General features: G+C 42.7%; 1 protein-coding gene across 2 annotated transcripts; it reads right to left on the reverse strand.

Moving 5' to 3' along the window:
* Positions 1-1,973: 1,973 nt before the first annotated feature.
* Positions 1,974-16,315, reverse strand: mob3c (MOB kinase activator 3C). Of its 2 annotated transcripts, XM_084311637.1 has the most exons (6): positions 16,061-16,315; positions 11,442-11,545; positions 9,600-10,104; positions 8,905-9,026; positions 4,975-5,177; positions 1,974-2,772 (listed from the first exon to the last, which is right to left on the reverse strand). In XM_084311637.1, exons 3-6 carry the CDS (start codon positions 9,893-9,895, stop codon positions 2,743-2,745), a joined length of 651 nt encoding a protein of 216 aa, XP_084167763.1. In that variant the 5' UTR covers positions 9,896-10,104; positions 11,442-11,545; positions 16,061-16,315; the 3' UTR covers positions 1,974-2,742. The 2 variants fall into 2 exon arrangements, with proteins under 2 accessions (XP_084167763.1, XP_084167764.1); XM_084311638.1 differs by lacking the exon at positions 11,442-11,545.
* Between the last annotated feature and the right edge of the window lie 320 nt (positions 16,316-16,635).

A 16,635-nucleotide genomic window follows, 5' to 3' on the forward strand; every position in this document is an offset into this window, starting at 1 on the left:
TGACCCCTCTGCACAAAAAGGGCAGCAAATTAGACCCAGGCAACTACCGCCCTGTTTCTATTCTCACCTCCATCTCGAAAGTCATGGAAAAAATAGTCTACGAACAGGTCGAAAAGTACCTAGCGGAAAAAAATCTAATCTACGAATTCCAATCTGGCTTCAGAACATCCCACTCCACTGACACATGCCTTCTCTATTTGAATGACCACATCAAACAAGAGGTGGACGCAGGCAAATACTGCGGCATGGTCATGCTGGACCTACAAAAGGCCTTTGACACGGTCAATCACTCCATTCTGATTGACAAGCTAAAAGCAATTGGTTTTGATAGTCTATCAGTGAGCTGGATGCAATCCTACCTTGAGGGGAGGGAACAGATGGTGGAGGTAAACGGTACTCTATCCCCCCCCCTCACAGTGAGCTGTGGTGTTCCACAAGGAAGCATACTAGGACCGCTACTGTTCCTAATTTATGCAAATGACATGTCGTCAGCTTGTGACTGCAACTTGTTCCTGTTTGCGGACGACTCAGCCCTGCTGGTCTCTGACAAGAACAAGTTACAGGTTGAAAAAACCCTCAGCTCGGAACTAGGCAGAATCTGCATATGGCTCGCTGATAACAAACTATCATTACACATGGGCAAAACAGAGTCCATTCTCTTCGGTTCAAATAACAAACTCAGCAAGACCGACGGCTTCTCAGTTACAGTGGGTGACAATATTGTCACAAGGAAAGATGAAATTACCTACCTGGGTTCCATCCTAGAGGCTAATCTCTCCTGTGACAAAATGGCATCCAATGTAATAAAAAAAGTCAACCAACGAACTCGATTCTTGTACCGGATCTCCTCTCTGGTAAACAAGAACACCCTGAAGACTCTGGCAGGAGCACTCATTCAGGGGTACTACGACTATGCTTGCACCTCATGGTACCAAAGCACCTCAAAGGCGCTAAAAACAAAATTACAAACATCTCAAAACAAACTGGTCAGACTACTGCTTGACCTTACTCCTAGAACCCACCTCACCCCTGCCCACTTTGACAACCTAGGATGGCTTAGAGTAGACGACATAGTACAACAACTTGCAATGGGCCTGGTCTACAAGATACACTACACGACCAAGGTACCCATGTACATGTCAAAATACTTCCCAAAGGTCAGTGAATACCACGATCACAACACCAGAGGGAGCTCCACAAATCATGTTAAACCCAGATTCGGCTCAAATAAGGGACTAAACACGTTTCGCAATTATGCCACATCAATGTGGAACGCCCTACCCAAAGCTGTAAAGGAATGTGGATCACTACCCACTTTCAAAACCTCTCTCAAGGGACACCTACGGGAGACTGCAATTCAACACTGGCCCCTGTAAATATCCTAACCCAACCCCCTCCAATGTACAGTCATTTACCTAGTATGGTTTTGTCAATAGTTCAATGTACAATTGTGTTTGTTTGTACAGTGTCTCCTCCCCCCCCCCTCAATGTACAGTGTTACTTGTTTATACAGTGTGCCCCCCGCCCCCCCCCCCCCAACCACCTCCAATGTAAATTACCCAGTATGGTTGTCAATATCCCAATGTACCCAACCCCCCCCACCCAACCTCCTCCAATGTACAGTTCTACGTCAAATGTATATACTCCCTTTTCTTGACTCCTTCTGTATCACAAAAAGTACTGTATTTGCAAATCTGGTATGTCATAAATGTATAGATGTAGCAGTACTGACTATCTGTATGTCATGTATGTCATATATGTCTATATGAATTGAAAATGGGGGACCCTGATGGAAACAAGACAAACGTCTTTCTCAGGTCTGCATCCCCTTAACAATTGTATGTATTGAGCCGTACTGTATTGTACCCATTCTGCAATCTGTTAAATAAAGTTTTCATTCATTCATTCATTCATTCATTCATTCAACAAGTACTACCCCACACCTACTATTTCAAAAGACAAAAATAGATCTTCACGGCCCCTCTCTATATTTGGAGGATTCTGTCCATCTGTCAAGCTTTCTGACATCCCAGTCCCATGAGAGGCTCAATTAATTAAGCAGCAGATGTAACAAGCAATGGAATATAATGGATAGTTGAGCTCCATTTCACTTGGGCCCTGTCCTCCCAGTCCAATCGTTTTGCAGATTCACAGATGCAGAGTGGTCTTTGCTAATCAAAAGAGAACCATATGTTTATTTTATATACATGTATCTTGTGGTATATGGCCACCTATACAATTACTTTCTGTAATTTGCTACAACATAGTAGCCCCATGTCTTTAATACAAGATCAAACTGGGAAAACACTGGCATAAAAAAAAACACATAATTGTGCACTCTTCAAAATAAGGCTCAGTACATAAATAATCATAGAAAAATCAAACATCAACAATGTTTTTAAAACATGCACAAGAGAACAAACAACCAACGCCATGGTAAAAAGAACAAGGTATAAGAGACCAAAACAAAACCCCTAGAATACTGTTATCAGAGCCCCATAATTATAAACTTAAGATCTTAAGATATGGGGCCACAGCCACTGGTTGAAAACAAATACAAATGTGTTACATTTAAATTCGGTGAACATTTGTACTGCTGTAGTATACTTGGAGAAATACTTTCACCACTCAAATCCGTCAGATTGTCTTCTGTGGCGAGTGTTCGGCATCGAAGCGGTTGACCTCTTGAGGGGCTCAGAGAAGGTAGTAATGTAAACTTCATCATTGTCCAAGTGGTGTCGTTCAATTACATATCCTCTCTGTCATCACTCTCTGTGGGAACAGAAGACAAATTATACACAATATAAAACATTCAGTTAATAAATAAGAGACGAGTTGAATCATGCTCGCTGAAGATTATGAAGATGAATGCTTTTCATGATTATGTACGTCATTTTAAAAAGGACAGTCACAAGTGCACACTGTGAGAAACAAGTCTTTTGTTGTTCGCGCAGCAAAAAAAAAATATTGTGTGTCCAAAACCAGGACGAAATAGAGCATGTCATATTGTTATGTTTACAAGATATAATCTCTCCTGCAGATTGTTGACAGAAATGTCTCATTAGTCATTACTGTTTAATTTTGTCTGTGGGATTACATATTGTCTGTTCATAATGATGATAACTGAGGCACACATTCTCCCTCTATCCAGATGTAGCTAATGAAAATCCCTGCGTTGGGAGAAAACTTGTTATGACTGAATAAAGTCATGCTGTTGTTTCTCTCGTGACGGTGGTAACGTCAAACCAGAGCAGATTCTACAAAGCGGTTAACAAGTTGCTTTTATGATCCAGTCTGTGGAAATAAGCTCTCTTGTTATTTCCACAGGCTGTGCCAACACATCAAATATGTTGATGTCTGTCTCATACAGCTCTTATATATATATATATATTAGGGCTGTCAGTTTATCACATTAATTAGATTAATTAATTACACAGCAAATTATCGCGTTATGAAAATTAACTCAAAATTAATTACAATTTTTTTTTTTTATAATTTTTCTTTGTATCTCATTCATTCCATGAGAATGTAGAATACACATTTACAGACTTTTTTTTTAATATGGTCCATTTGCATGTTCTTGGTATCTGATTATAGGGACATCTATGAATCTCAGGGAATGTATTCCCAGTGTCAGAAATACTGTGGGCTAGATCCACAAAGAATGGATTGCACGGTGCAAGTTGCACCCTTACTTACAATTCATTATGAATGTAAAATGGGGGACCCTGATGTAAACAAGACGAAAGTCTTTCTCTGGTCTGCATGCCCTTAACAATTGTGTGTATTGAGCCATACTGTATTGTACCCATTCTGCAATCTGTTAATAACATTTTCATTCAATCAATCAATCTGCACTGTGATTGATTGAATGAAAATTTAATTTTGATCAATTGTAATGAACCAAATGAGAATATCAATAAATCTTTTTTTATCTTTGACCAGACCTGAAAAATCTAAGCAAATTAATAGATGGAAGATGATTAAACAGAACGTTTTGTAGATACAGTACTGAATTCTGCCATCTGGACACATGCTATTTGAAATATGATTATAGAATATAGAATATCAGGCATAAAATGGTTATGCAATTAAAATGCGATTAATTAGATTAATTAATTACAAATCCTGTAATTAATTAGATAAAAAAAATTAATCGCCTGACAGCACTAATATATATATAACTATTATATGTTTTATAGAAGACAATTTACATACAATTTAGTAATGTGTTGTCGTGTCCACAGTTAGAATCGGTAATCACCCTGTTTATGTGGTTTTAGCAGGTATACAAAAGATATGATCCCTTTGTGGTGTACAATGACAGGGGAAACGCACTGAGACCCCCCCCCCCCCCTAGTACTGATTCTATCGTTTGTCCACCAGTGTTTTACTCGCTTGACTCTCTTATTGTGTCTCTATGTAAGACAAGATAAGATAAGATAAGATGATCCTTTATTGATGTCCATCTATTTTAATTAGGGATGTTCGATATTGGCTTTTTTACCGATACCGATATACCGATATTGTCCAACTCTTAATTTCCGATACTGATATCAACCGATATCAACCGATACCGATATATGCAAAACGGAATAATTTCAGGTAATTAACATTACATATCTCTTGTCGTGGAATTAACACAACATTATGCATACTTTTGACAATACAAAAAAATCAGAATGTGTTCTTACTTGCTTGCCTGGGTAAATAAAGGTTAAATAAATGGGGGAAAAAAAGAAAAGAAAATTGAAAACCGATACATACAGATCATTTCCGATATCACATTTTAATGCCAATATCGGACATCCCTAATTTTAACGTTTGTCTATCTATCTGCTCTGTAACATGCAGATGAAACTGCACCCTATAGTTGACCTTCGGATGTCAACAGTCCCTTGTTAAAAAAAAAAACATACATCCGATCTCCTCTCGCCAGACCGACCCCTGTATCTCTAGTCTAAGGTCTCTCACCAGAGGCTCCAGCTCGGAGGGTTCGATGAGGGTGAACTCTGAGATGAAGTAATAGTAGTGTTTGTAGCAGGTGTTGATGTGGGCCTCGGCTCCCATGCTGCAGACGCTGTCGAAGTGATGGATGTACACATGCACAAAGACCCGGAACAGGCGGCTCAAGATCTTCTTGCAAATCTTCTGGAAGTTCCTGGGGAAGGGAACACCTAGTGCAGAGAGCAGAGAGGACAGTAGAGCTGTAAGGGGAGGTGAAGAGGCCGAGGGAAGGGAACACCTAGTGCAGAGAGCAGAGAGGACAGTAGAGCTGTAAGGGGAGGTGAAGAGGCCGAGGGAAGGGAACACCTAGTGCAGAGAGCGGAGAGGACAGTGGAGCTGTAAGGGGAGGTGAAGAGGCCGAGGGAAGGGAACACCTAGTGCAGAGAGCGGAGAGGACAGTAGAGCTGTAAGGGGAGGTGAAGAGGCTGAGGGAAGGGAACACCTAGTGCAGAGAGCAGAGAGGACAGTAGAGCTGTAAGGGGAGGTGAAGAGGCCGAGGGAAGGGAACACCTAGTGCAGAGAGGACAGTAGAGCTGTAAGGGGAGGTGAAGAGGCTGAGGGAAGGGAACACCTAGTGCAGAGAGCGGAGAGGACAGTAGAGCTGTAAGGGGAGGTGAAGAGGCTGAGGGAAGGGAACACCTAGTGCAGAGAGCAGAGAGGACAGTAGAGCTGTAAGGGGAGGTGAAGAGGCCGAGGGAAGGGAACACCTAGTGCAGAGAGCGGAGAGGACAGTAGAGCTGTAAGGGGAGGTGAAGAGGCCGAGGGAAGGGAACACCTAGTGCAGAGAGCGGAGAGGACAGTAGAGCTGTAAGGGGAGGTGAGGAGGCTGCCAACAGGCTCAGAGAAGAACACAATCATGCAGTCCACAATTATGGTCCATTGTTACGGCCCATAATTATAATTCACCCGATTCAAAAGGGATCGTATTCGGTCTCTCTACCACCACGCTTGGAGTATCCAGGGAGATTCAATTCATACAGCATGCAAAGTGTTTTTCATCACAATTGGATCTCAAATGTAATGTACATCTATGTACAATGTAGTACTATTACTATTACAGTGTACAATGTACCCCTTAGCCTGGCTTCAACCAGACTCTTTCACACAAAAAAGGTAGAACGTGAAACAGTTGGGTGAGTTGCTTTGATGTAGCTGACGAAAGGGGTCTGGTCAGTTTTGATAATGTAGTTGGCAGATATTGCGTATGTATTTCAACAGGGCTTATTGTATATGGCTACAAGTTCTCTGTCGTGTGTGTCCCAACCTCCACTGAGGAAGTTGACCGTTTGAGTGACGTAGGCTATCTGCAAACCAATCAGTCACCACCACCGTGTTTAAATTTGGAGCTCACACCCAACGTTTCACAATTGTAACTAAAATAAACATTTGGCAAGACTGGCACCATACAGTTTAGGACCTTGAGATTAGAGGTCTCGCTCGCTCAGCAAGAGAGCAATCAGATGTACCGATTATATTTAACTCTAGCATTGATGGTGTACAATAAACCTAGAGGCGCCCATTTAATATCATCTAAATGTCAACCTCATTGTGTAATTAACCTCAATTTGAACCACTGCTGCTGACGCAATAATGATACGGATGGAGGAGAACGACACACACAATTCAATAGGCCCATACATCTGCTGATGAAATACAACATGAATCCATCTAAATCAGCGGTGCCCAACCAGTCGACCTCGATCGACCGGTAGATCGCGCGCTGGTTTCAAGTAGACCGTGAGATTATTTAGGGAGGTGACAAAAAAAAAGATCAAACGGAAATCCGCGAGCCCAACTCAGATGGAGTTTTCCACCTGGCCGCTGTGTGTATTTGCCATGTCTCGCCCCCTGCATCAACGGAGGCACAGTATTGCAATACACATCATACATCCTGCGCAGGTATAATCACTGAGGCCACGTCTGGTCTTTTGTGAGTCAGAGGAGCGCAAAGTGCCGTGACGTGCATGCGCGAGCATGTGTGACAGCCCTGCACAGGTATATCGTCTGCTCTTCTGTGATTGTGAGTCAATGTGTACTCAGATATTTGTGATAGACACTGTCTCGTAACTAAAGCACTTCCAGGGGGGGGGGGTTTCCAGGCCAAGCATATAAAGCTGATGATAAAGTTGATTCATTTAACCTGGACACTCGCAATGGATAGGTCTGTTGTCAGAAGCGGCGTGTCACGTGTGTGTGTTCCAAATGCTGGCAAGAGAAAGGCAGAATTTAGTAGTAGTAGCGATACCAGAACTACTATGAAACGGAGTAAAAGAAGTTGTGATCCTAAATACTTGGCATATGGATTTACTTGGACTGGCCAAGAGGATGACCCGAGACCAGTGTGTTTTGTGTCACGAGATCCTTTCTAGTAACGAGAGCTTTAAACCAAGTAAATTACAGTGGCACTTGGAAACTAAGCATCCTGAATTTAAAACAGTGATTTGAAGCCCATCATCTGTAGCCACATAGAAGGGCTCATTGATACATTTTGGAATTATTTCCCCGAAAGAAAGAGCACGGACAATTTGAACAACTGGATCCAAGATCCGTTCATTGCACATGGCGCTCGCAACAGGCCTCCCTCTGTCTGAGCAGGAGGCGTTGATCGATCTTTCGTGTGACGAGCTACTGAAAGTCAAGTTCACTGGACAGGCCCTCGCAAAGTTTTGGATATCAGTCCGGAACGACTACCCAGTGCTGTGTAATGCTGCGCTGAGAAAGCTTGCATCAACATACCTCTGTGAAGCGGGATTCTCGGCTCCGACATTAATAAAAAATAAATGCAGATCTCGCCTCAGAGTAGAAGCGGATCTGCGCCTCTTTCTCAGCACAACGCAGCCACGTATCATGGAACTATGGTCAAATGTACAAGCACACCCTTCCCATTAAGTCTCGTTTTTGTTTATTCTTGAAAAGCGCATGTGAACGCATAAAAAATGGCTAAATATGCCTTGATCGTTTTATAAATGTGTATACAGAAACAATTCCGTTTGATAATATTCATTCATTTCATTAATAACATTCTTGTCATTCTTGTAATTCCTACACTACACCATTACAATGGTATATAAAATATCATATTATATTATATACTCATTCAATATGCACATGACAGAAAATATTATATGCCATATAATATTTTCTGTCATGTGCATATTGAATGGGTATTATTAATATTACTACTAATACTAGCCGAGAGTAGGTCAAATTTGGGTTGGTAGCTCTCGGCTAGGTGGCAAATTAAAAAGTAGATCTTAGTTCAAAAAAGGTTGGGCACCCCTGATCTAAATGGTAAACGGTGCATTTATATAGCAGCTTTTATCCAAAGCGCTTTACAATTTGTTCCTCACATTTGACCCATTCACTCACATGTTCACACACCGACGGCAGAGGCGACCATGCAAGGTGCCGACCTGCTCATCGGGAGCAGTTAGGGGTTAAGTGTATTGCTCAAGGACACTTCGACACGCTGCCCCGGGAGGAGTGGGGAATCGAACCGGGAACCTCTGGATTACCAGCCTCCCGAGCCACTGTCGCCCCCCTCTATTTGCCTATACATGCAACAACAATCTGCGACGTGTTCACGGTCACAAACTCTTAAGGCTGAGACGATATGCCATTTGGAAGAACCGATAAATCGAGACAAAATTATCAATAAATATAGAATATTTTATTATTATTATAATTGATTATTTTGTATACATTTTGTTTTATTTTATTATTATTATTACGACATCTTCCTGATCGCTACTGGCAGCGTGCTCAGCTTTTTCTTTTAAAGAAAAAAGTATTTAAAACGTTATTTATTATTATTGATTTTTTTTTTGACACATGCAAACAAATCGATAAGTGATCGATAAATCGATCAGCGGTCTCTCAGCCTGACTCCTCACACACCTACTCTGGTGGGGAAGATGTCCTCGTTGTTGATGAGCGACTCGATCCAGTCCATCAGCAGGTTCATGTACTTCAGGGCGGGCAGCTTGGTGGGCTTCTTGTAGTCGCCCCCGTCCTGCCACCTGTGTGGATCCATGGGTGACTTTTATTTATACAGCAGCACCCTTCACAGCACGAACGCACAGGGTGCTTTACACTACAGCTTAGCATATAACAACTAAAACTAAATCAGAAATAAATGACAACAACAGACAGCATGCCACGCGACATTTAATTTTTAATTAGTGACTGATGATTTTATCTAAATTGTTTTATTCTACTTTTTTATCTGGTTTCACTGTTTTTTAACAGTTTTTAACCCTTTCACTGAGACAATACAGAAGGTTAGCCCTTTACTATCACACAACCGACGGCGATGCTCCATCATTAGCATCATTAGCTCCGCATTTGCGGCACTAAATGCGGAGCTAATGATGCTAATGATGGAGCATCGCCGTCGGTTGTGTGATAGTAAAGGGCTAACCTTCTGACGTGTGGCAGTGAAAGGGTTAAAAACTGTTAAAAAAACAGTGAAACCAGATAAAAAAGTCACTAATTAAAAACAGAACTACAGGAACAGTGAGGACCAGAAAGAGTGCCTACTATGTTATGACCAGAGGCCCGTCTGAACACATGTGTTTCTCCAGTGGTCGTACCTGTACTCGTAGCGGAGGCCCCCGGACATGACGGGGCAGCTGCGCTCCGTGCAGAACTCGCTCACCGTGCCGTAGATCAGGTTGATGCGGTTGAAGAAGTCCACCACGTGGACGGCGATCCAGTCGTTGATGTTCTCCCCCTCCGGCAGCTGGACCACTGTCCTCAGGTCCAGGCCGGACTTCAGCGACGCCTGGGCCTTCTTGTAGAGCTCGAAGCGCTGCGTGCCGGGCTCGAAGCGCTTCTTGGGCCTGAACGTCTTGTCCTTGCTGAACACTTGTCCCAGACACAGCGCCATTGTCTTAATGGTGGCCTCCAGCCCTCGGCAGTGAGCTCGCTGCTGCTGCTGTGTGAGCGGTCTGTGTTCCGCCGACACAGAGCGCCTTCTGAGTCGGAGAGAGACCGGGCTGGTTTGTCGCCGCCGCTGAAGTCGGGTTCTTCTCTACCCTCTGAACAGCTGTTCGTCAGCCCGGCGGGGAGCTCTTCATTTGAGATAGAGGGACATTTCTGTGAAATGAATGAATGATCATTACATTTATATAGCATTATATTTATATTTTCTAGACACTCAAAGCGCTCCCCACAATGTAGGGTGGAAATTGCCTCCTTCACCACCACTGGTAGCACCCAACCTTGGGCTATGCAGGCTCAATGGCTGCCATACACTGGCACCAGGCACACAACATCACACTACTACACAATGGCTGAACGGCTCAGGAGACAAGGATACCAGCCAATTAAGGGGGAGGGGTGATTAGGTGGCCTTGATGTCAGAGACCTGATTGGGACTTTGGCCAGGAATGTCGGGGGAACCCCCTACTCTTTACGATGAGTGTCCTGGGTTCTCCCTCAGGCAGGCAGGATCAGGCAAGCAGGACAGAATGGGAACCATAGCGGTCAAATGTAAACAGCATTGTCATATTGTTTATAAAGGGAATAGCTGGTGTGATTTGATAAGCAGAGTCTGTGGCGTAAGCATTGTGAATAAAAAAACAACAACTATTATTTCCCCCAAAAGGATAAACTTAGTGAGTTTGTTCTGTGTCCAACTGGTGCGACTACTCTGTGTGAGCAGATTCCTTTCAGCAACTGCGCATAGTGCTAGAAATAGCACCAGAGTGATTTGATAGTAAAAAAAATCAGATCAGTGGAGACGGCCAGAGAGGTAATTGGGGGAATTAAGACCGTGCTGTGACTCACTAAAGACCATGACATCCCTGGAATCTAAGACGTCTCTGTGAGATAGAATGTCTAAGTCGTGACATATCGATCGTCTCAGACCCAGCGTTTTAAATTTCAATCAAAACAGAGTGAAGCGTTAAAAAGAATGGTTCCTATTGGCCATATTCACACACGGTCATTTTGCACTTATGTCATGCCCAAGGTGGGAACAGGGTGCAATGGAATCACACCCAGATAATGGCATAAGAGCAAAATGGGCACCGTGTGAATATGGTTAATGCCCATGTGTGGTGGTATGCAGGATTAGGAATGTTACTTTTACCTGTAATACCTGTAAATGTCCATTTGATTACACAAACTAATGTAATGTAATCAAATTTTTTGGATTAGCCGACTTTGCCTCCAAAAACCCTAGAATATGGAGCTAAACAACGTATTCCAATCTGATATTCATTTGATATTCAATTTACTGGCATTTCAATAATGTCATTGTTATCTACAGCCACGAGTAACCATTCTTGTTAATCCATATCATTTCACAGTGAAAATTACCTTTTAAACCCTTCAATAAAGGTGTCTAAGAAATCAAACAAGTATCTTCTTCAAAAATACCTATAATCTGATAATAGTGTTTAAACTGTAACCGATTACAATTACTGTACCTTTTTTCGTGACCAGATGACTGTACTCCCATTAAATACAATCTGTTACTTCCTGACCCTAGTGATATGGAGGTATAGACAGACGGATGTCACCCTTCTGGGATCTGAAAATCCCAGAACACAGGACAGTGTCAATAAATACATGCTGTATTTTCATACAGATATGTTGGCGGATATGTTAGACACACCCTCTGAATGGGGTTGACATTCTCATTCAGTCAATAAAATGCTAATGGCAGAAGAAAGGTTATTATGTCAAATGACTTAATTATCACGAAGTCGACTTGAATGTTAGAATGAGAGGTATAAATAAAATAAACATGGGAGAGCAGCACAACATTTGAATGCTTTTGTAATCTACTTCCTGCAACTCTGCACCAACACATATTTAGTTTTAAGTTGTGTAGTTATTTTGATGTTGATGAAACACTTTACCAAAAAAACAATGATGATTTATTTGTTCATTGTGCGGAAATATGAACACATCACACCCATACTCCACTCCCTACACTGGCTCCCTGTCTCCTTCAGCGTTGAATACAAGGTCTCCCTCCTCACCCATCAGTGCATCCACAGCAACGCCCCCTCCTATCTAAAGGAACCCATCGCTCCCCCGACCTCCACCCGCTCCCTCCACTCTGGACACTCCAACCCAAACACAGGACACACCTCCGCACCGTGGGGGCGACCGGGCCTTCTGCTCAGCTGCTCCTCGGCTGTGGAATGCCCTCCCCGACCACCTGAGAGCACCACAGTCCATTGAGGCTTTTAAAAGGGGACTTTCTTCCATTTCATTGGTTGTTGTTATTTGTTTATCTTTACCTCCTTTCATGTAGCACTTTGAGATTGTCACAAATATAAAGTGTGTTATGAATTGAATTTGTTATTATTTTATTTTGCACATGATCTCACACAGTGCTGCACACATTCCAAAAGGTTCGACAGTTATCGAGAGTGAGTGAGTTTGAATATGGCCACCAGTGATGTCATCGATTGAATCCTTGTGTTAATTGCAGCTCCATGAAATTATGTAAATGAAACAATAGCAATACCTTGTCTTATTAGGGACGGCTACCTTGTCATTTCATTGAGCTGTAATTAGCACGACACAAGGATTCAATGCACCTGATGACATCACTGGCGGCCATATATCCAAACTAATTTACTCTCAAGAACTGTCAAACTAAATTAATGTGTATAAAAATGCTTTAGTTTTTGGAGTGTGTGTGAGATTATGTGCAAAATAAATCCGCTGTTGGTGATGTGCCCCTTTAAACGTCACAATAACTACACTTAAACTTAAAACTAAATCAATATTGGTGCAGAGTTGCAGGAAGTAGATTACGAAAGCATTCAAATGAAAGTGGGCCTCAATTCATTGCTAACAGAATTACTAACAGCATATGAAATGTGCAGTGATGCATAAATAAAATAAAATAAATAAAAGGTGCTCCAATAATAATCACTGTACCTAATCAACATACGTTTATTTCTAAATAATTGTATTATTTTGTTTTATTCCCTTTGTTTTAATCGGCCATCGAAAACTGGACGGGTAGGAATTTCCTGCAGCTCAATGCGGCAAAAACAGAGGTACTAATCATAGCACCAGATAGATACACCATTGCCTCAAGAGTAGCCTCGCACATGGGTTCCCTTAAAAGCAATGTGCGCCCCCACATAAGAAACCTCAGGGTCATATTCGACCAGGCCATGAATCTGGACAAACATGTAAAAGATCTGACTCTCAGTTGTTTCTTTCACTTAAGAAACATTTCAAAACTCCGCTCCATCATATGTATCACACAACGAACTAGTGCCCAGGACCAGACTGAAGACAAAGGGGGACAAAGCCTTTGCGGTGACTGCAGCCCCAAGGCTCTGGAACCCCCTCCCTTAGCCCTGAACACCGCTCCCTCAGAGCTCACCTTCAAAAGGCAGCTAAAAACCCACGTCTACAGGCAGGCCTTTTAAACACCCAGAGCCGTTTTCTCTCTGTTCATGTCTGTTTTGTTCTTGGTTTTTTTTCCTGTGTCTATTCTGGTGTTTTAGCTAATTTTTTATGTTTTTTTCTTTTCCCCACATGTATTATTTATTGTATTTTCCACTGATGTTTTTAAAAATGCTGTGAAGCACTCTGTGCACTCGCGCTGAGAAGGGCGCTATACAAATAAAGTGTTACTTACTTACTTACTTCCATGTAACTAGCAGCATCAATGTGATACTGCATACTACACTATACTACATACTACACTATGGTACTACTAGATACTACACTATGGTACTGCATGCTACACTACATACTACACTATACTACATACTACACTATGGTACTACTAGATACTACAAACACTATGGTACACTATACTACATACTACACTATGGTACTACTACATACTACACTATGGTACTGCATGCTACACTACATACTACACTATACTACATACTACACTATGGTACTACTAGATACTACAAACACTATGGTACACTATACTACATACTACACTATGGTACTACTACATACTACACTATGGTACTGCATGCTACACTACATACTACACTATACTACATACTACACTATGGTACTACTAGATACTACAAACACTATGGTACACTATACTACATACTACACTATGGTACTACTACATACTACACTATGGTACTGCATGCTACACTACATACTACACTATATGGTACTGCATGCTACACTACATACTACACTATATGGTACTGCATGCTACACTACATACTACACTATATGGTACTGCATACTGCACTATCTATGCTATGAATGCTGAAAAGGTGGGTGAACTCTATTTCACAAATAAAATGATTGGTAAACTGAGCTTAGGTGGGGTTACCCTCCACTACATACATTGAAGTGATGTGAGTCCTGGATTTGAGCTAAGTGACTGTGTCTGTGTGATGTGAGTCCTGGATTTGAGCTAAGTGACTGTGTCTGTGATGCGACTCCTGGATGTGAGCTAAGTGACTGTGTCTGTGATGTGAGTCCTGGATTTGATCTAAGTGACTGTGTCTGTGATGTGAGTCCTGGATTTGATCTAAGTGACTGTGATGTGAGTCCTGGATTTGATCTAAGTGACTGTGTCTGTGATGTGAGTCCTGGATTTGATCTAAGTGACTGTGTCTGTGATGTGAGTCCTGGATTTGATCTAAGTGACTGTGTCTGTGATGTGAGTCCTGGATTTGATCTAAGTGACTGTGATGTGAGTCCTGGATTTGATCTAAGTGACTGTGTCTGTGTGATGTGAGTCCTGGATGTGATCTAAGTGACTGTGATGTGATGTGAGTCCTGGATTTGATCTAAGTGACTGTGTCTGTGTGATGTGAGTCCTGGATTTGATCTAAGTGACTGTGTCTGTGATGTGAGTCCTGGATTTGATCTAAGTGACTGTGTCTGTGATGTGAGTCCTGGATTTGATCTAAGTGACTGTGTCTGTGTGATGTGAGTCCTGTGTGATGTGAGTCCTGGATTTGATCTAAGTGACTGTGTCTGTGAGTCCTGGATTTGATCTAAGTGACTGTGTCTGTGATGTGAGTCCTGGATTTGATCTAAGTGACTGTGTCTGTGTGATCTGAGTCCACATCCACATTTGTGCCCCATGTCCCAATTTGAACAGCTGGTCTCAACGAGTCCTCGGTCTGTTTAGCTTCAAACCTATGTGCTCCAGAAGTTCCTGTTCCTAACAGTGTCATGTGCATCTATACTGCAGACTAAACAACAGTAAAGATACTGCCACTTTGTCGTGGGAGGTTACTTTCTAGTATAGATTCCAGACAGAAATGACACACTTCTCGGAATTCACAGACTCATAACAACATGATTCTGTTTCATAGTTTAAAGAGAATATTGAAATAGGTTGGGGTTATTAAACGACTTCTTTGGGGGTGAAACTGAATTGAAAAGTCCCTGTATTTGAACTGCATCTGTTGTATAAAAAGGAAGTACACTCCTTGCTTTACTGTACTGTCTGTATGAAGGACCCTGACCGCTGGGGGAGCAGCAAGTATGAAGTCATGAGACGGACATTAATAAAAGTGTCCATAGAAAAAAAGAAAAGGAGGAGGAGAAAAAAAGTAGTGCATTACTCCAATAACACTCCATTCATCCTGAGACACAGTTGAAAAGTAAACCACACATCATGCATTTATCATGAATACGGACAGAGAGCTCAGAGCTGGTTCCACGGCTCACTGTGTGCAACAGGGGTATAGAGTTACTTTCACTTTGATGACTTCATCCCTCTCTGCATGCCTCTGCAGTCTCACTCACACCGAAGCATGTCTGGTCACGTATGATCGGGGTGGGGTGGGGGGGGGGTGTTGGCATTGGCAAGACCCAGTCTTGTGCATACTTTCACCCGTTTCCATGGAATCTGCTTCTGACACTGCGGTGGTGAAGAAGCAGCAACAATAGTCCCCCTTTTCTCAAGATCCCACACAACAATGTGAGGAGGGAGGGAGGCAGGCCAGGAGGAGAAAGCTGCTCGTTCAGCGAGAAATGTGCAACAAAGCAGGGGGGAAAAGACAGAGATGAAAAGAGGGTTTATAATATAGAGAAGAACAAAAAAGAAAACTTCTCTCCACTACTACTGTACCTGCTGGCAGACAGAACCGGACCCGCTCCGGAATGTGGGAACGACCAGGGAGAATTCACTCAAGTCAAGAGCCCCTTGACTTTCAAACTCCCTGCAGGAGAACAACTGCAGCCGATCGGTCTGTATGTCCTCTCTCTCTCTCCGTGCCCTCCTCCGGCTCCTCTCTCTGGATCCTCCACTAATAACTAACTAACCACCAGACCCGAGGCTCCTGTAACTTCACTCTGCAGGCAGCACAGCACAGCACAGCACTGTACACACACAAGTAGAGAGGAGGCAGGAGAGAAAAAAGTTGTTTGGCTCCTCTTCCTGTAGATGATGTCACATCCTGACTTTGTCTACCAGGCAGGCCCCTGTTGTCTATCTATCTGTGTGTGTGTGTGTGTGTGTGTGTGTGTGTGTGTGTGTGTGTGTGTGCGTGTATCTGTGTGTGCGTGTGTGTGTGTGTGTGCGTGTGTGTGTGTGTGTGGAAAGGGAGGGCCTATAAATCGTCAAGAGGAGGTTCCTAAACTACAAGGGAAGGGGGAGGAGGCCTCCCAGACCCTCTCTCTTTCTCTCTCTCTCTCTTCTTTCCC

Source organism: Notolepis coatsorum, assembly GCF_963971535.1.
Source record: "Notolepis coatsorum genome assembly, chromosome: 3".
NCBI classification, from domain to species: Eukaryota; Metazoa; Chordata; class Actinopteri; order Aulopiformes; family Paralepididae; genus Notolepis; species Notolepis coatsorum.